The 19,304-nt window shown below is 39.5% G+C and overlaps 2 protein-coding genes across 4 annotated transcripts in view; both read left to right on the forward strand.

Annotated features, from left to right (window-relative positions):
- LOC110982062 (contactin-2-like) overlaps window positions 1–9,709 on the forward strand; it is a 55,200-nt gene extending 45,491 nt beyond the window's left edge. For 2 of the 3 annotated variants that reach the window (XM_022240210.2, XM_022240209.2), the window contains 4 exons: window positions 1,529–1,576; window positions 4,683–4,798; window positions 5,387–5,567; window positions 6,345–9,709. In XM_022240210.2, coding sequence (XP_022095902.2) covers window positions 1,529–1,576; window positions 4,683–4,798; window positions 5,387–5,567; window positions 6,345–6,448 — 449 coding nt within the window. In that variant the 3' untranslated portion in view covers window positions 6,449–9,709. The remainder of the gene's footprint in view (window positions 1–1,528; window positions 1,577–4,682; window positions 4,799–5,386; window positions 5,568–6,344) is intronic. The other variant, XM_022240208.2, reaches the window with a different exon arrangement.
- A 919-nt stretch (window positions 9,710–10,628) lies between these two features.
- On the forward strand, window positions 10,629–19,074 carry idh3g (isocitrate dehydrogenase (NAD(+)) 3 non-catalytic subunit gamma). The gene is made up of 10 exons (XM_022240348.2): window positions 10,629–10,788; window positions 12,383–12,439; window positions 12,716–12,813; window positions 13,624–13,806; window positions 14,526–14,658; window positions 14,964–15,097; window positions 15,373–15,475; window positions 15,927–16,073; window positions 17,173–17,328; window positions 17,770–19,074. The coding sequence occupies exons 1-10, from the start codon at window positions 10,681–10,683 to the stop codon at window positions 17,854–17,856; spliced, it is 1,206 nt and encodes a 401-aa protein (XP_022096040.2). The 5' UTR covers window positions 10,629–10,680; the 3' UTR covers window positions 17,857–19,074.
- Window positions 19,075–19,304: the final 230 nt, after the last annotated feature.

Below are 19,304 nucleotides of genomic sequence, written 5' to 3' on the forward strand. Positions count from 1 at the left end.
ACCATCATCTCAAGAAGTCTTGCGTATAGCCATTTTCCATGCTTGGGGATACACATCCTCAAGTTTTCCCTTTATGCCACTTGTATTTACTGCAACTTGATCTTGGTGAGCACATTTCTTTGCATTTTCACAAAGTGGTGGTTGTAAAGACCAAGCAGTTCATATTTCAAAGGGCCATGTCATCTTTTTACCTGAAAATTCATGCCTGCCTTGCCGACGCTAATTTTCAAGTAAACCAAAAAATTATTGCAAGCATTTTTCTAATATTTGTTCCGTTTACGGAGAGACTGATGCAGTCTTGTTTTCATTTTCCCAATTCAGAATTATTGAAATGGAATGATTTGAAATGACTTGATACCCCACTGTACAGTATGCCTACCGATAAAGTTCAGTCACATTTAGTTGAAGCACCAGCTATCCTAACAAACCTTACGTTAGTTTTGTTAAACTGATGGCGCTGTTGCATCATAACTTTGATAAGGACAGAGAGTGTTCTTTGCTGCATTGGCATTCCTAAATATTAGTTTTAGGCATTGCCAAGTTTCCCGTATTTTAAAATTTCCTTCTTTGTCACATTATGATGCAATTTACCTATTCGTTTAGTGTTTAGTCTCTCCCTGTTAGTAGCATTTTTGTTTCACATTGATCAGAAATTGATATCCCAGTAATCATTTATGACCTACAGTAGTTGTGATTCAGACGTTGTTGTGTATTGATTCATGTATGTAGAATGATGTATTGATTCATGTATGTAGAATGATGATGGTGTGATGTCTGTTTCTTTATGTGCAGCTTAAATGTATGTCCAGATAGCTTGGGTTGAGTGCTGCTGTAGCCCTATGTAGAGTGTATGTGTCAGGGTTTCACAAGTGTACTCAAACCTATGTGGTTATTCAAAGGGTCACTTGGGTATTCCAAATGAGCATGCTGAAACTGTCGTAGGTCATTTCGGATAATCAATATGTCTACAGATCAGCTCAAAAATACACTGACTTGCACATTCTGAATGATTTTCAGCTGGCATGATGTCAGGTGATTTTGTCCCAAATGGTCTGGCTACATTAAATGCCACACTGGCTTACTGTATGATTGATGGTTAGAAAATAGTGATCAGCAGACTAGTGGCCATGGTGCAACAGTGACTGGAAGAATCTTCTCAACAGTGAACACTTTGAAGGATGGTGGTCAAAGTTCATGTATGAGGGTGAACAGGTGGCTGCAATAGACATATGGCTACAACAGACATATGGCTACAACAAACTAACAGTTTTATTTGACAGGTGGCAAAAAGGAACCATCAGCCAACATTTTCTTCATAGATCTATTATTTTCTTGTGCCTTGGTGGGGGGGGGTCCCAACGTGTCCAGTCTCTCCAGGTTTGCCTATGTCCTTGTGAAACCAAATTGCAGTGTGTGTGTGTGTGTTAGTAGTGATAGCTTGACTGATAGTTTGACCGATAGCTTGACCGATAGTTTGACCGATGTGCTTCATTATGATTGTTCTCATCCCTATTATATTATTATCAAGTGACAACTGTCCAGATGCCGACGCAAACTCCAAGTCCAATCCTGATTGGTAGTACAGTATCTTTCTCCCTATTTGCTCCTTCCTCAAGTCCAGAGAGATTTTCTTGTTACACCCAATAACTAAATCAGCTTTTTTTTGCCATGAAGGCTTTGGTTCTTTCCTCCGTCTTGTACGTAATTGATGCCCTTCAGTTAGCATGAGTTTAACTCTTTGCAAATCTTTTCAAGGATATAACCTAAATTGGCTTGCTATGATAGTGAGCTTTGGAAATCTTTGGAAAGAGAAACATGAAATGTGGGCCTGTTTTTGTACATGCGTAATTCAGTTGACTGAATTGACATGGCAAAGAAAACCTCTCTGGATGTGATTGATTGCATGCACCTGCTTCCACCTGCTTACCAACTATCACTGTAAATAAGCTTAAGGTCATGTCTAACTTGGGGAGTCCATGTTACTATGTGGCTGCTTTTGGTTTGCCGAGAAAACTCTTGAACTTTTCAGTTTCTCTCAAAAAGAAGCACGTGAACATAATCGCTTTTGGTTGTCTGCCTTGCTTAAAGTTGTTGTTAAGGGAGCATCACAAAACGTGGGACACTTCCATTCCTAATTGGGATTTCCCATTTAGGCATTCATAAATTCATTTTTATTCCCAGTGGGTCTGGCCAGATTGCCAACAAACTTGCACAGACAAATGCCACATTTGCAGGAACCGTTGGTATTTTTGTGACCTACCGTTCAGAGCCACCAAGGGCAAAACATCACATGCTTGCACTGGTTCCTGCTTGAATTTGGCACAGAATGTGCGTGGTCATTTTTCAATGGAATGTGTACAAGGCCACCCTGGCCTCACATCAAGAGGACTGGTCTAGAGGGCAGGTGCAAGTCTGAAGTGGCACTGCAGAGCCCAATTTGTAGTCTTATAAATGCATAGCGATTAGTCCTACTTTTACAATCTCCTTACTCTGAGGACAAGAACAGCATGTCAGTCAATTTGACGTCCACGTTTTGTGATGCGTTTTTTCTACACTCCAAAAAACCTTTTTTTGAAAGCCTCAAGTAACATGGGTATTATCTACAGTCCCCAGACAAAGAAAAGACCACTTCACACTCCAACCCCAAAACACCACATTTCCAAGAGCTTCATTTTTGAGTTGATTTCTTTTCATTTTAATGAGTGTGACAGACAAAACGGCAATTATATCTCCTCAAATATGAACTGTAAAGAGACCTGTTTTGGTTTTCTTTTTTGACAACTTTTTTTAATGCATTTAGTTGGAAAAATATCAATTTTTTTATCAACGCATGGGCCATTTGGCTTTTGGGGGTTTTTTGAGGAATTTTAACCCAAAAAATTAATCTTGCTTGGGAGCATAACCACTGATTACGTTATTCAAATCTGAGAAGCTCAAGTCCATGCATGTTGCATTTCTGTTATTTAAGTTTGTGCAAAGTGTCCAGCATGCTTAAGCGTAATTAACATGCAGTCCAGGAATGGTTTGTTCATGTCTTACGTCACGTCCTCCTCATGCTTGCACTGTGTTCAGAACCCCCCTCCCAACCCTTGCCCCCCCCCCACTTCCTACTGAAAGCTCCACCCAGTCAACCTCAATACTCCATTACCAAAAGTGCCTTGTGTTTCGTTCCAGGAATGAGGTTGGTCATCGAATACCAACAGTGTACATCCGTAATCCTGTATTCTTTCATGAACTCGCATGGAGTTGGCGGAGAAAAAACCCAGACAAATTCTGATAGTCGGATCACAACGAGAGACCTGTTATCATTCAACCCAGACAAAGGCATCGCAAAATAACACTTGAGCCAAATTTTTTTTTAAGCTCAAGATTCTGTTTGGGTCATAATGAAATGCTCCATCAGGAAAAAACTACAAGCCCTAAGTTACTGAAAAGTGCAGCGTAACCTTACCCATCTCATTTCCTCTAAAATCCACCAGAAGGTTTCAGAAGATTTTGTAGGACTGGGGAAGGCACAGTCAAGCCACATTGATTTGGTATGGAACTTGGAGCCAGCACAGAGTGGTTGAGGTTTTGAGAATTGAGAGAGGTTTTGAGCTTATCTGCCCAAGAGGTTACGCTTTACAAGCAGAGTTCCTTTGTCAGGTTGTCACGGCAACAGGTCTCTCTAAGATTACTGCTCTTGTTAGATGAATAAGAAAATCTACATATGCAGAATCTTTGTTATTTGATGGATATAAAACATCTCCCACTATGATGGATGACAGTACAGTTTTACCTTTTTTTACATGCCATCGTTACCCCTGATTGCCAAGCATATAATCCCATCTTATACTTATTCCTCAGGGAAATGTACTGGTTTGTGTGTGCGTTGATAAATACAGGCACGTGGCAACCAAGCAGTCTCACATATAAGACTCTTCTCTCATTGGTTGTCATACCTCCCCTGGGTGGGGAAACACTATCATGATGAAACGTATTACCCATAGACACAAACCGTGTTCAAAAGTTCTTTGAATGTTGAAGCTGAGACTCTTGCAGCAGTAGACCTCACTATTTTGCTTGGTATTTTTTGTTCTTTTTTTTTTCATTTTTTAAATTTTGAGTTTTCCTTTGAGTATCAAATAAAAAGAAGTAGGAATTTGTCATTGCTTTGCTTGCTTTCAACGATAATGTACATGTATGCCATGTGTTTGAAAACTTCTCAAAGGAGTGCAAGACTTGCTTTAATGGAATCACAGAAAATGCATGTGCCATTTATTAAAAACAAAATGGAACTAAGATTTTGACTTCAGGAGATACTAATGTTGGGGGAATCTTGTTTTGTCATTCTGATCTTTTGAATCAAAACTTTTCAGGGCATTTATTTTCCCTTTGTTTTTTACGTTTGTAATGAATGTTTTATTTTCTTTTAAAAAAAGACAGTGTAGTTTCTCAAAACTTATTTTCTCAACATGACTTGTTTTACACTCATGCATTTGCATGATCTCATGACAAGGTGTGTACATTAACAGCATTTCAGTTTTGTGACTTATTATCGAAGTATTAAATAAGAGTCTCCACATCTGTTCCAAAGCATCCAGTATTACCATAACATGAGCCAAGTAATTTCCACATTTCCATAAAAATACAAAGAGTAAAGGAAACCATGTAAATGTGATGTCTGTGATTTTTGGAAACAGCACCCCAACAGGCTCCCACTGGTGTCAAGGTCACACCCAAAGGAAGTAACAGTGTGACGGTCAAGTGGAATTCCATCACAACCTCAGCCAATGAGGAGCCTCTTTCAGGTTACAAGGTATGGCTTTCTTTTTGAGAAAATAACATTTGCGACATTTTTGTGACATTTCTGAAAATGTTGGCTTTGTCTCCAGTGTGAGGCTCAAACTTGATCATTTTATGATTTTTTTTGGTAGATTTGGTCTCAAAGTAGGCCCGTCTTGTTCTCCATGAAATTTAGAAAGATTCCATTCGGAATTTATCCATTCAAATTTATTTTTAAAAGCCTCTTAATGGTTCAGGGATATAATCAATGAATTGATTAGTTTTGAAATTGATTAATCAGTTTGCTGTTACTTCATTACCAGCAGGTGCATTAAACTTTAAAGTTTTCTGTTGCTGGATGCTATTTGATGAACCTGTTTGCTGTTAAGATTTTTGCCTGCTGGATTTTATGAATTGGCTCAACAAGTTTTCATTGACATTGTTTGCTGTGATTTCTTGGCTTGTTTGGTACATGGCAGACACAGAAATCACTGGCTCCCTGCTCATCTTGTTCATTGACTGTGATTCGTCAGCCTCTGTCCTACCACATGATTAGCCCAGTGGTCAAATGTTTGGCCCTAGACCACTGACACCAAAGCCACTGTCTTCTCTTTCATTCCAGGTCCTGTACTGGCCTCAGGGAGACTTTGAAGATGACGCCGCCATTGAGAAAGTCAACAAAAACACCAATCAGATCACCATTGATGGTCTGAAACTGGGCACTACGTACTATATCAAGGTCAAAGGTTATAGTAAAGGGGGCGACGGAGTGGCCAGTTCACCTCCACAGTCAATTGACATAGGTAATGTAAACATCGAAACTTTGATTTGAAGAAAAAACTGACACTGCACATGGCAGTAAAATAGCGTTGGCTTTGTGTGTCATTTTTGGGCCACCTGGGTTCCACATTCAATTTCCCCAAGACAAGATGGTAAACTTCTCAGCACTTGGTTTGCTCGGTTGATTGTCAAGAAATCTAGGGAACGAACGTTGTTTTCAAAGATTAAGATTTTGTTTTTGGACTGTGGATTAAATTCACTTTGAATTTTTAAGATCCAGCTGAAGATGGCACTGTACTGTGTTGCCGTAAATGTAACATTAATGTGTATTATTTATAGCAGCAACTCTAGCTCATTATAACGCATCATGATCATGAAAGCCCAATTTCATGACATTGCCCTGCCGAAAATATTACTGAGAAAAAAATGGTTAAAAGTACGTGTTGCAAGACGTTGGGGAGCCCGGGATGGGGCTCCATATGTGGACAACTACATTTAAGTCTATTGTCTAGAGCTACCCGGCAGGTCTAAGTCTTTGCTCCGTTAGAATTATGCAGAGACGCAAAGGCAAAAGATGTAGCCATTGCTTTGGAAGCCCGTTTTGGATGCGGCCTTAGTGCCTCTTTTTCAGAAAAAATTCCAGTGAATTCACACAGCTCAGATGCACCACAGAGGATGTTTCATCTTGGGGAGGGGGATTCAGGCAAACTCTTCAGTGCTGGTTCTCAGTCCTCATTAAGAATGAAAAAATAATAACTTCCATGCCTAATTAACGGTGATTGATGGCGTCTTGTTCTTAGGTGCAGCAGGCGAACAGTCACCAAGAGGTGGAAAAGCAACACACATCACGGCGTCTACTCTTCTTGTGTTCCTTCCCCTCCTTGTTGCCTTTCACCTACACTGAAGTGGTACCGCCCAGTGTCTTTTGGACCACTCTGATCATGTGTACATGTTTTTTATATTAGCCAGTCTGTGCTGCACGAGATCATCCTGTGTTTTAATCGATATCATATTGATAACGTACCAAGACTGACTGTTTGGATTTGTGGATTAAATTTTGAAGCGAGCTTTCCAAATGCAACAAGGAGTAAAATATTGCTAGTTGTTGGATTCCGTTGCTTATTGGCCAAAAATTAAAAAAAAATTACAGTGTTCATCAACTGTCTGATGTTTGGAAGCTTGCTTTCAAGTTGTTCTGCACTTCATTTAAATATTTGCACTTTCAGAGAAGTGTTGCATTTAATTTTGAATGTTACAAGTACCACCGTTGTTAACGACATCATCCTTTTTTGTAAATTAAATCTTATTCTAAAGTATTTCCCTTTCATGTTTAACAAGAGAGACATTTTTACTTTTTTATGAGTTTGTGAATATTGCTATGTAAACTTTGCTTTGTTGTATTTAAGATAAGCCTGTATCGTTACAAGTCACATGCCAACTCTGTCTCTACCTAATACAGCTAGATGTCATGTTATGCAATTTTATCCAAGTTTTTAAAAAGGAGGTAAGATGTTCCAGATGCATGTTCCAGAAGACATTGCAGACCAGAATTAGTAGTGCCCTGTATTATGTAGTGTAATCATGAAATAGAGTCGTAGTTAGAAGATTAGTACTCCATCTTGAAGAGCGTGTAACAGAACATACCGCGTTACTTTGCATGAAAATACTCACCAGCCTTGGCTGAGGAAGTTGCCGTCAATCGTAGGAATTCCAGATCAACAAAGCCCTAAGTGAAATCTGTACATGTGCTCGCCACTATGTCAAGTACCTGTGGTAAATGGTTTTATCAAGCGCTGCATGAAGGTTAGGCAGAGACAGAGGCTTGATTAATTGTAGTAATGGTTGTCGCTGCTACTGGACTGATTAGTGTTGAGTGAGGCTTTTTATTTGAACTAATATATAATGTCAGAGTTGTGAGTGCTGTTTCGAGTTATGCAATTTTATCTTTAATCTCCGTGTTTCTAGGCCTTAATGACGGTACAGTGATAAACAATTTTGGTTTAATGTCTGAACTCTCAAATCTATTAATAGATGTGTCGTGTTCCATCTTTTCTGCACAGTAATGGAAGTTGCTATTCAAGTGCTTACTGCTCTCCTGAAGCAAAAACAAAACAAAAACAAAACAAAAAACTGGCTTGAAATTGCTTGTTGCTGTGCAGAGAGAGGCTTTGAAAATTGTGTACTGAACATTCGCATACATTGTAAAATTAGTAGCAAATTGTCTGAAAATTAAACATTGTATGGTAGTTGTCATTCCAGTCATGAAGAATGATCCTGTCAAAAGTGGATGAATGATTGAGAACTTATTAGACAGGCTGTGCGACCATGAGGTCTGCCGTGACATCGGCCAGTTACTGGCCAGGGCTGCCGAACAGGGTCATCACAATATGGATCAGGATAGATAAGACAAGTTGCCTTAGTCAGCTTAGACCTAGAATGTTTGATCACCTGAGACTTTGAGCACCTGAGATATTGTGATTCACCTGATTCCTTGGAATCTTCTTATGAATGGACTTGTAAAATATTAGCTCGTTGTAAAAAAAGGTGAGTTCATGCCCTAGAAATTGTACGTTGTGTAGTGTTGTCATTAGACATAGTTTAAGTAGTATGTGATGTGAATAACAGTGAAGGGATAAACACAAATGCAATCTAGAAAATCACAGGGAAAAGGGGTGGGGATGCAGATATGGAATGATTGAAAAGCAATACCTTTGTATTCAGCACAGAAGCCATGATGGCTAGCCTGTCACAGTAAACCAGACTGCCCTTGCACAATGAATGTTTCACTGTAGGTTAAAACGACCGGAGCATCTAAATGGCATATGTGAGAATAGCGTTGTTGGTACATTCTGTACAATGTGGAAGGTGGTAGAAAACAGCTCTGCATGACTTCAAATTTCCTGGTTGTGCAAAGAAATAGCACTTAGGTGCACAATTTGGTACAGACAATTCTAACTTCACTTACACAGTAGTGTGAAATGTAGATTCAGAATTCTATTGATGTAGTTACACTCTGCCAAAATTATTTTAGAAGGTCTCGGTAAAAAACGTTCACTTTAGTAGGAACTAGAAAACAGTTGATCCGTCAGCGCAGCAATGACCAAAATAAGAGCAATATGAATTGCACACTTTCTCTATCCAAAGAACACTCCCCCATCCCATTGACTTTTCATACAGGGAAATTTATAAGGGTTTCAAATTATAAACTGTACACATGAGTGTTGTGAAAGTGGCAGTGTACGCACTAGGTGTTGTGTTAGTTTAGAAAATTCTTGACATATTGGCAGTTGTAATGGATCAAAATACCAAATGTACATGTAGACTTGTAAATGTGCATGTAGGCAGGTTGTATAATTAGCCATGGATTGTGTGGTGAATGTATAGAAATGTGGTCAGTCAGCTGTCTTAGATTAACATCATCTTCATTTTAAGTTCTGTTTAAATGTTCATAAGGTTTTCAGGGAACAGTTTCCGTGTTAGCTAACACCAAGAAATAAATGATTGGGTTCTCAAATGACAATTCATGCAAATGTGATACACAGAGAATGTTGTATGTGATAAGGATCAAAAGAAGTAAAGTTGCTACTGATTGTGCATTGACAGTTCAACAGATTTGGGGAAAAAAAGGAGTTTTCATAGGAACCTTGAAACTAAAAGTACTTACTTCAGAATCCCAAAGACAATAAGTACTTTTTGTTAATTTTAAGTACCCACTATTAGTACTCTAGTTTATTAATTGACTCTTCTGGTATATGTACGGTAATGGTAATATTATTTTATACTGTACAGTTTGGTTTACCCTGATAGCATTTCTGATGTTTGTGTATTTATTTAGTCTAATTTCTGTATCATATCATTAGTTCTGTACCTCAGCATTCTTGTTTGTTATTACTAAAAACGGGTTTTCACTGTAGAACAGTTTAACCTTCTTACAAAGTTATGGCACTTAAATGCATGGAAACTGTGGCAATATTGGAGGAAGTTGCCATCAAAAATTAATGGTTGAAAAGTCTTGTGTCTGACGGGGCATGTCAGCAGATCTATTTTACTTTTCATGGTCAGAATTTATGTTAATAATTGTGTCTGTTTAACAATCATTCGTCACTACTTTCACTGTTTCTATTTTCTTTTAGTGTTGAATTAAAAGTACTACTGTACATGTGTATTGACGTCTCTTTGTACCACTTTTTCCGTACTCTGCTGTCCATCAATCAAGAGTAATATTGAGCCAACAGGGCTTGCTCTTTTGACGTCACAGTCCAGTTTTTCCTAAAAGTGGCTGTTAAAACTGTGGTTAAGGAAAAGAATTAGAAATCCCACGCAGCTATCAGAATACTGGATGATAAGATCTTACTGTTCATTACCAAACAGGGGTAGATTGGGGGCATCCCCACCCTTTTCACAAAAAAAATACAGGAAAAGAGAAGAAAACATGGAAAAAAAGGGAGATGGAAGAAAACAATGGCTGACCCAGTCCCATAAATTTGGCAAAGGCGTAAGAGACAACAATTCTACATCAGGTTTCCCAACCTCCCTAAGTTTAAGGCTGCGAGTCCAACATACTTGGTTCACACTCTTCCTCTGGAATATCCACACGCCTCCTTTGGGAAAATGCCGGATGCCCTTGCTAAGTAAAAATACGCCCCTACTTAAAACTAATGGGAAAAAGGTAATTTTGAACAAATCGGAAGTAAACTTGAAAGCCAACCAAAAAGTGATATTTCTGCAAACTTGCTGCCCATCTAAAGCTAAGTGGTCAAGCTAAGTAGTCAAAGTATAAGCTTTCTGTTAGTGTGGCTGTCAGGAGGTAAAGGATACTTCCACCTTACCCCATCCAAAAAGGGAAACTTACATAATGAAAAAAGAACTGAAAAAATTAAGGGTATGGGGAATGAAAACCACTAATCTGCTTGAAACTGCCTCGGTATGAATAACCCCTCAATCTTACCCTTTGATAAAATAGATCCTCTGCCCCCCCCTGAAATAATGAACATAAATGAGACTTGTGACAGCTTCGAAAATTTATGTCCGGGAAAATTATGCGCCGTTTACTTCAAGGCCTGCGACTGGTTTGTGGCGTATGACGTAAAATTGATATGCAAATTTTACCACTGTCGCGTCGCCTTGCTGGAAAAGATGGCTGCGCCCACGGTTTTTCGAGGAGTAGGCTTGGGCCTATCCAAAATTTCGAAGACTCCTCTTTCACTCTGCCGAGAGTCGCGACTATTTAATGCAGTTAAACAGGTGAGACCTAGGAAAGTTAGAGAAGGTCGATAGGCCTATCTTCTTTTCTTTTCAAGAAACTTTCAATTGACGAACGATGCCGGGCCTGGCCCGGCCCCACGCTTGCGCTGGCCTAGCCCCACTAGTGTGGCACGGACTCTCACACCCGATTTATAAATCGGGAGTGAGAGTCCGTGCCACACTAGTGGGGCTAGCGCTGGCCGCGCCTAGCGCCTGCACCACCACCAATCACCATCATGACCATGTCCACGAGTTTGACCTGGAAACTTGCCTTGCTTGTGAATCTGAATGGTGAGGTCAGCAAAATGTTCTCCAAGAAACATCCACGCTAACTTCTGAGACACGCACTGCGTGTGGATACAGCAAGGCGAGTCTCCGGGCCACACTCGCGGGGCGAGGTGGTCATGTCTGCAAATATGCACACTGTAGGCCTACCACCGTAAGATTATCATAATTACATGTACATTGTAGTGCTTCTACTCTAGCATGCATGTCTAGTAACTTCAACTCCAAGGCACCTTAGCCCAATTAATATCTGGTTCTGTTTCCAAGAGGTACATGTATAGAAGAATGATTCAAACACCCAAATGTGCCGAACGAAAGCATAAATAGAACTTAAAGAAGGAGGAAACCCAGGGAAATGTTCATTTTTGCTTCATTCATTAATCCAACCTTATTTCAGCAGGGGCATCCCAGTGAAAGTTGCCTGACTTCTCAAAATTGGCAGCTTCCCCTAATACGGGCCCATATGTTTATACATGCCCTTACATCAATATCAGTGCACCGAAATTGAAGTGGATGTGAAAGGCAATTGAAAACTCTGATCGAATTGAATACGTAACCGCTTCAACTCTAAAATTGGCTTCAGAGGATGCGGCCGAAGAAACATCCCGTCTGTTTCTTAATGAGCCGCTGAATTCATTACCAATCTTTTCAGAGATAATGATGTCAAAGACGTGTCAGAAACAGCCTAATAGGGGATGCCTCTTTCACAATCTTGTAATGCACTCAAGTACAGACTGGGCGAAGTGGAAATGGGGCGAAGTGGCGGTGGGGCAAAGTTGGAATGGTACAATGTGGTTAGGTGCGAAGAGGTTAGAGTAAAGTGGTTACGGGGCGAAGTGGAACTGCGGTGAAGTGACTGCAAAGCGGTGTGGTGGGTTGTAGGTCGTTGAGTCCAGCTCAATTACATGTAAGCTACATCACTCTTCATGTAGAACCCTAGAATTTTTGGAGATAGGGTCTGATTTTAAGTCAGCCTTTATGTACAAAAATGTGTAATTTGAACATGTTCAAGTCTGTGGAACATGTAGGAATATCCATGCTTGCTACACAGTACGACATATAGCGCATGCCCTGCCTATATTTGTATCACTCCATGATCAAAAAAGCCAGAGTATCTGCACTGGTTCACTGAACTGTGTTGGTTTAGCTTTCAAATTAAAGTTGTAAACATCTGTTTTAAATTGTAGTTTGGCCAAGTCACTTCACTCCTCGTTTCTAACGTCACTGTTTTTATGACCCCACGTCTGTGTTCCTTTTACTTGTGGTCATTCTTCCCTAATCATTACTTGTCGTCTTTTTATTACAACAGCCGCTCTGCATTGCAGGACAGCAGTTGAGCAGTACAAGACAACATCTAACTTCAGAAGTGAGTTTGTCTGCCACAGTATAAGAAATTTTGTAGTGCATTTTAAATCAGTTTTGCTTGACAAAGTAGTGTCTTTATGCTGTTGACAACATAGGCATGTACTTTGCTGCAATTTTAGTGTGATACTTATGTTTGGAGTAGTCTATTTTCATGTTCAGCTTTGAGATTAAAAGCTTCTACATAATTCTTCAAGCAGAGGTGAAACCTACATGTAGGCTGGATAATGAAGACCAGATTTGAGGAATCTTAGCAGGTTTTCTTGGTGTTTTTTAACAGCACCTAGCAGCGAGATATGGAGGTTGGCACACAGTCACACTGATTCCAGGTGATGGCATTGGCCCAGAACTAATGGCGCATGTCAAGGAGGTCTTCAGGTAAATAAATCTGATTGTGAGCTCTATGTTTGGTTTTTGTGCCTTTGAGAATTTAAGAGAGTTTTTATTTTATCGAATTAAGCTTTTGTCTTTTTCACCACTCTTGGAAACCATTGTAGTTTGAATAAAAGAAGTTGCCCAGAACCATGTGCAGAAGGATTATCAGAAGGAAAACATAGACTACTGATATCATTTTATCCTTCCTTTCTGACTTTCCGAAACTGACTATGTAGCCGTTTGTTTTTGGTGAGCTGCGAAGCAAGTGCTAGCCTATGTAATACTGACTTCCATCTTCTGTCCGTCTGGCCGTCCGTCTGGCCGTCCTCAAATATTAAAGTTTTTCCTTGCCGGCCCATAGGTGTTAAAATGTGCCATTGAGTGCTTGTTTGCTTGTATTTGGAATTCCATCAGTATTTAAATAGTCTCATATGGCATTAATGCTCAGAAACTTATGAATTTAATGAAAAAATTATAAAAGTAGAGTCCATCACAAGTCCCTTCCCTGCACCAACCTGACCACTGTTGTAGTAGAGTCCATCACAAGTCCCTTCCTAAATCCTGTTACAATTCCAATCACAAGACCAGTCATAAGTGATGGGTGAACAGTGACAAAGGGATGCTTTTGTCACAATTCATAAAGCTTGTGACTTGGCTTAAGACTAAATGACTTGTGATGGCCTTGCATTGGATTTACAGGGACTTCTGATGGGCTCAATGACAACACTGAACCTGATGCTGCAACAGGTGCCCCACCCCTCCAGATTTGGTGCGAAAGAATCTTGTAGAGTTAATGAGTTGTGCTGATTATAGGCATGCCGATGCTCCAATCGACTTTGAGGAGTTGATGCTGAGTGGAGAGAGAGCATCAGTAGAAGGGGAAGGAGTGGAGGATGCCTTGGTAGCCATCAAGAGGAATGGAACAGCTCTCAAGGGAAACATCCACACTGAAGTCAACCGCCTGGCTGTCTGTAAATCAGACAATGTCCGACTCAGGTCAGTTGGTATCGGTGTTATAGCTGGGATCCTCACAGACCATCACAAGACCATCACAAGACCGTCACAAGACCACCACAAGACCGTCTTAAGATCATCACAACACCAACACAAGACCTCCAATCTGAATGCAAGTCACAAGCTATTTAAATGAAATGCAGCAGCATTCCTTTGTCATTGTTTAGCCTGTTACTGGTGACTGGTCTTGAGACTGGTCTTAGGAATGGTCTTGTGATGGTCTTGACCATAGCAGTTGTAGGTATAGAACATGCCCTGATGATGTCACTGGCCCAGTATGGTCATCGATGATAACATTTAGCACAGTAGCATAGTGTTTGTGAAGCAGAAAATTGCACTGCATTGTCGTGTATGCTTGTTTGTTTCTTGTAGATTAAAAAGTCTCATTGAATAAAACAGGATGCGAGAAACAAAAACACTGTAACCCACCAAAAAGGGACTAATTTATTTCCAGTTATCTTTCAAGAATAATTTCCAGCCAAAACAGACCCACCTGAAGACTCCAATCTTGATTGCATTTTTCTTCTACTGGTAATCGTTCAAACCTACAGGCAGATTTTAGAGAGATGACTCATTTACTTTGGGAGTGGCTCATCCAACTCCTCATATGCGGTGATAGTTTCTTGGAAACATTTGATCAGATTAATTTGGGCGAGAGCCCAGCAGTAATGAGTTGTTTCCGTTGTATCAATTATCCACAGAGTTGGGCTAGATCTGTTTGCCAACGTCATTCACTGCAAAAGTCTTCTGGGACTACAGACGAGACACAGTAACATTGACATCATCATCATCAGAGAAAACACTGAAGGGGAGTACTCCAGCCTAGAACATGAGGTTGGAAACACCATGCTATTTGTTTTGGACTGACATGTGATTTGTTTTCCTCATAAATGATCTTTTGAAATTGAAATTGAAATGTTTTTATAGAAAGTCTTGTTAATTAAAAGTACATGTATGGAAATATTACAGGAAAAGCAAAACTACTTAGTTTTAGACAGTTGACAATATGATCAAATTATTTGAAAATGTGAGGAATGGACATTTGAAAGTGTTCTTGTTTCTGCTTTTTACCTTGTCTTTGTGAATGTTCATATTTTCCTCAAAAATTCTGCCAGTAATCACTCTTTTTTGCTGGATAGAGTTCGAATGGTGTGGTTGAAAGCCTGAAGATCATAACAGAGGAACGGTCAAAGCGCATCGCTAAGTACGCATTTGACTACGCAACCAAACACAATCGCAAGAAGGTTACCGCCATTCATAAGGCCAACATCATGTAAGTTAAAAGTAGTTTGCTCCAAGGTCAATTGACAGGTCATCCAACACAGCATGGGCCAGCCATTTTAGGATTTCAGTTTCCATTATGAAGTTGTAAGAGTCACATGGAATATAAATTGAAGTTTTCCATTCAGACTTGACCTATCAATTGTATCTTATTTTGTCAATTGTAGAATAAGTCGTATTGCAATTTCAAAGAACGTGGACAAAATAAGACAGGTGTCTGTAGAGCTGTAGTCCATTTATTGTAGTCTTGGCAATTCTTCCTCACAGGAAACTCGGAGACGGATTGTTTCTGGAGAGTTGCCGTAGTGTGTCTAAGCTTTATCCAAAGATTGAATTTGGTGATATGATTGTGGACAATTGCTGCATGCAGGTTTGTAAAGGATATGGTAAGGGAGAATATCTTAAAATATGTAAGAAATGGTGGAATCCAAGATTTCTCTCCCTCATGGTGATATTTTCTGTTGTGACTACTTGTAGCTACTACCTGGGATTTTTACCAATTTCGAACTGTTTCAAATTTTAAGGCTTGACAAATGTCTTCTCTTGAACACTTCTCGTATGATCTGTTTGGCACTGCCTATGGCACTCATTGTGAGCATGTTTGATTATTACTAGACGATTACGTACATTTATTTTTGCCTTGTGGCATTTGGTGTAAATAGGGACTCACTGTACAAAGTGCCGACTGAGGTTCAAGAACACCCGTCTATGCCTTTGAGTTCATGTACTATGGAAATGGGGGGGGGATTTTTTTTTACCCATTTTATTGTGCTGTGATTAAATCTGGGTTTTTTTTTTATTTGTGTGTTTCACTTATTCAGCTGGTATCCAACCCCAATCAGTTTGATGTCATGGTGATGCCCAATCTCTATGGCAACATCATCAGCAACATAGGTGCTGGACTTGTTGGGGGACCAGGGCTGGTGCCAGGGCAGAACATCGGAGAGGAGTTTGCTGTCTTTGAAACGGTAAGAAGGTTAAATCCCTCCTCTCTCTGTGGCCAAGAGTTGTCCTTTAAGCGAGCTAACTGAAGAAAAACAGGAACTTTAAAATGCATCTTTGATTTTTCCTTGCATGATAAGTTACTAAGCAAATCTGCTGAGCAGGTCTTTGTATCACACATCGTTGGTTTGAATTATTCAGTGTTTCATCACGTAAATTGGGCTCATTTGCATACACGGACAGCGGTGACATTCTATTGTGATAGATATTATCAAAACATTTTGGTTTACTGTGGGATAATTTACATCAAGAGTTCGCAAACCAGGGGATAGGGCGATGAACTGCTGTGTTCAGAAACCTCAGCAATTTTTCAAAGATACTGCAGAGAGATAATGCAATGTGGCCAATCATTAGTCTTGTTGGGTATGATGACACAGACTGACTGGCAATGTGGCCAATCGTTAGTCTTGTTGGGTACGATGACACAGACTGACTGGCAATGTGGCCAATCGTTAGTCTTGTTGGGTATGATGACACAGACTGACTGGCAATGTGGCCAATCGTTAGTCTTGTTGGGTATGATGACACAGACTGACTGGCAATGTGGCCAATCGTTAGTCTTGTTGGGTACAATGACACAGACTGACTGGCAATGTGGCCAATCGTTAGTCTTGTTGGGTACAATGACACAGACTGACTGGCAATGTGGCCAATTGTTAGTCTTGTTGGGTACAATGACACAGACTGACTGGCAATGTGGCCAATCATTAGTCTTGTTGGGTATGATGACACAGACTGACTGGCAATGTGGCCAATCGTTAGTCTTGTTGGGTATGATGACACAGACTGACTGGCAATGTGGCCAATCGTTAGTCTTGTTGGGTACGATGACACAGACTGACTGGCAATGTGGTTAACCCTTTCCTCACTCACCTTCAATTTGTGTTAAGCGCTATTGTAGAAAGTCAGTAGCATAAGAATTTAATACCGTCAGTACTTTCCGTTATTGCTCATCTGCGGAAATGGGCACTTTCTAGGTAGTCTTGTTAAGGTAAAGTCTTGTAAAAGTAATGTTTTCAGTACCCACTCTAAACAGCCCATTTCATTCTGTTCTCCACCCCTAAGGCAACAAGAAACACAGGGAAGACCATCGCAGGACAGAATGTAGCCAATCCGACGGCCATGCTCCTAGCCGGCTGTCTGTTACTCAGACATTTAGGCTTGAATCAACACGCTGATCTCATCAATGCTGCCGTCATGAAAACAGTCACTGAGAACATGGTGAACTCTTTCATTTATTTCTTGTTACCAGACCTCAGAAAAAACAGTAATGTCTTACATTTTTAATTCCAGCTATTGCCATTTAGATACGGACAATGCTGAAAATCCAACCAAAATTGATTTCTTTTCTCTCAGTTTGATTTTGTATAATGATTGAAGAGCTGATGTCATGCAAGGACTTTTAAATGTTGTATGGTGAAGACTAGAAAAAGTAACCTGGTAATACTTTTTTGTTTTGTGCAAGGCAGTGCATAGGATGGATTATTATTACCTTACAGGATTTGTCTTTGCTAGAAATACTAATATGAGTGTGGTGACACTGTGACATGTGTTTTTGGTCTCCTCACAAAAATGTTTTGATAATCTTAAGTGTTTGAGCGCTGTCTCTGTGTTCTAGTCAATTTCTCTGTTTAATCCAATATTGCATTTACATCACAACAGGTGCACACAGCTGATCTAGGAGGCGTTGCAACTACATCAGATGTTGTGGAAGGAGTCATCAAGGAAATACAAGCCATGAAACAATAAACTTGCACATCTCAACAACTACAGACTCTCTTTCTGTATGATTTATCTTGTCATAGATTGGCCCTATTTGTGAAGATAGAAAAATGTATTTATTCCCAAAGTTTAAAATGTGAGGCAGTAAATACATGTACAAGAGGCATTCTTAGATTTAGGTAGCTGTATGTCATGGGTCAAGAACCAAATTTCTCATCAGACTTTTGAGGTTATCCCGAAAAAGTGTCTTCACAAAAGCTTAGCCTACCAGCAACATTTTCTCCTAAACTTTTAATTTATTCCTGAAATTTGAAGTTCCAGCCCATTTCATTGCCTCTTTTCTTTGCTCTGAGGTGATGTTTAGAAGGCTTTATAATATTTGTTGAGGCTTGACTTCGTGTTGCGTTACCTCTGAATTAAGCGCAATAAAAGTTCTTGATGTTCATGTATTTAACATGTTGTGAAGGTTAGGACCCTTTTTTCATTATTGTATTTGTCCATTGAGCACTTTTTGGAAGATTTTTTAAAGTAAAGTTGCAATCAATATTGGATTAAAAAGACTTTACATATACAAATTTAACATTTTGTATAGATGCTGAGGTCACTTGTGTGTTATTAACATAAAATATTTAATTAATTATTTAGTGTAAAATGTATGATGCTGAGGTATTGCCTGCTTGAAGGTGATTTGCTGTGTATAAAAATTATGTATGATTTTGACTTGAATTAACAGTTATTACTGTTTATAAGTGGAGATTAATTGCAACTCAATAATTGCAGTGCATGTTTCTCCCTTTTAGTGAATATTTATGACAGATGAGCAATTTCATAAGTTTTTAAGTATTATTTTGTCTAACACTATTGGTTATTATACCAAGAGTATGCCACTCCAATATTTGAAGGAGATTTTTGTTGAATTTCTTGAAACAGAATGATTTGGGTTTTCACTCACTTAAAACCTGTCAGAAAGGTTTGAGAGTCACTTGTCACAATCCAATCAGATTGGTGCAATACATCAACAAACTACAGTTTTGTTCAGTGTGATGGATGTATATAGTCTTCTGTTTGGCTTCATTTGATGTGTCAGTTTGCCTAGCTCATGGCTTAACTATTTGTAACACCGAAGAATAAGAAGGCGTGTAATTAACAACTCAAAAGTTTCTTACTAAAATGTTATTTGATAAATACTGCAAACATTTTAAGCAAGATTTTCTTTGATTTTGAGTAAACGACATGGATTTCAAATTTCAGCTTGAAGCTTGTGAATAATTTGAGTTGTAGGAAGCGCAAGCGGGCCGTTTTGAGTGACGAATGAAGGGACCCTAATACAATCACAGGTTACATGTGGTGAATGGAGCGACTGCGCATGTACTTAAAATAATCATATTAACTAACCGCCTGGGGTGTATGTAAAATCATATTAAAATCGGAGGATTGAGGACGGTTAAGACCTTCTGACGGCGCTAGATGTAACT

Source organism: Acanthaster planci, linkage group LG04, assembly GCF_054643075.1.
Source record: "Acanthaster planci isolate LZ-2023a linkage group LG04, COTS_SCS, whole genome shotgun sequence".
In the NCBI taxonomy this organism is placed as follows: Eukaryota; Metazoa; Echinodermata; class Asteroidea; order Valvatida; family Acanthasteridae; genus Acanthaster; species Acanthaster planci.

Coding starts and splice junctions, on each gene's coding strand:
- idh3g (XM_022240348.2), top strand. CDS start 10,681: ATGGCTGCGCCCACGGTTTTTCGAGGAGTAGGCTTGGGCCTATCCAAA. Junction 12,440..12,715: donor GACAACATCTAACTTCAGAA/GTGAGTTTGTCT, acceptor GTTTTTTAACAG/CACCTAGCAGCGAGATATGG. Junction 14,659..14,963: donor ACTCCAGCCTAGAACATGAG/GTTGGAAACACC, acceptor TTTGCTGGATAG/AGTTCGAATGGTGTGGTTGA.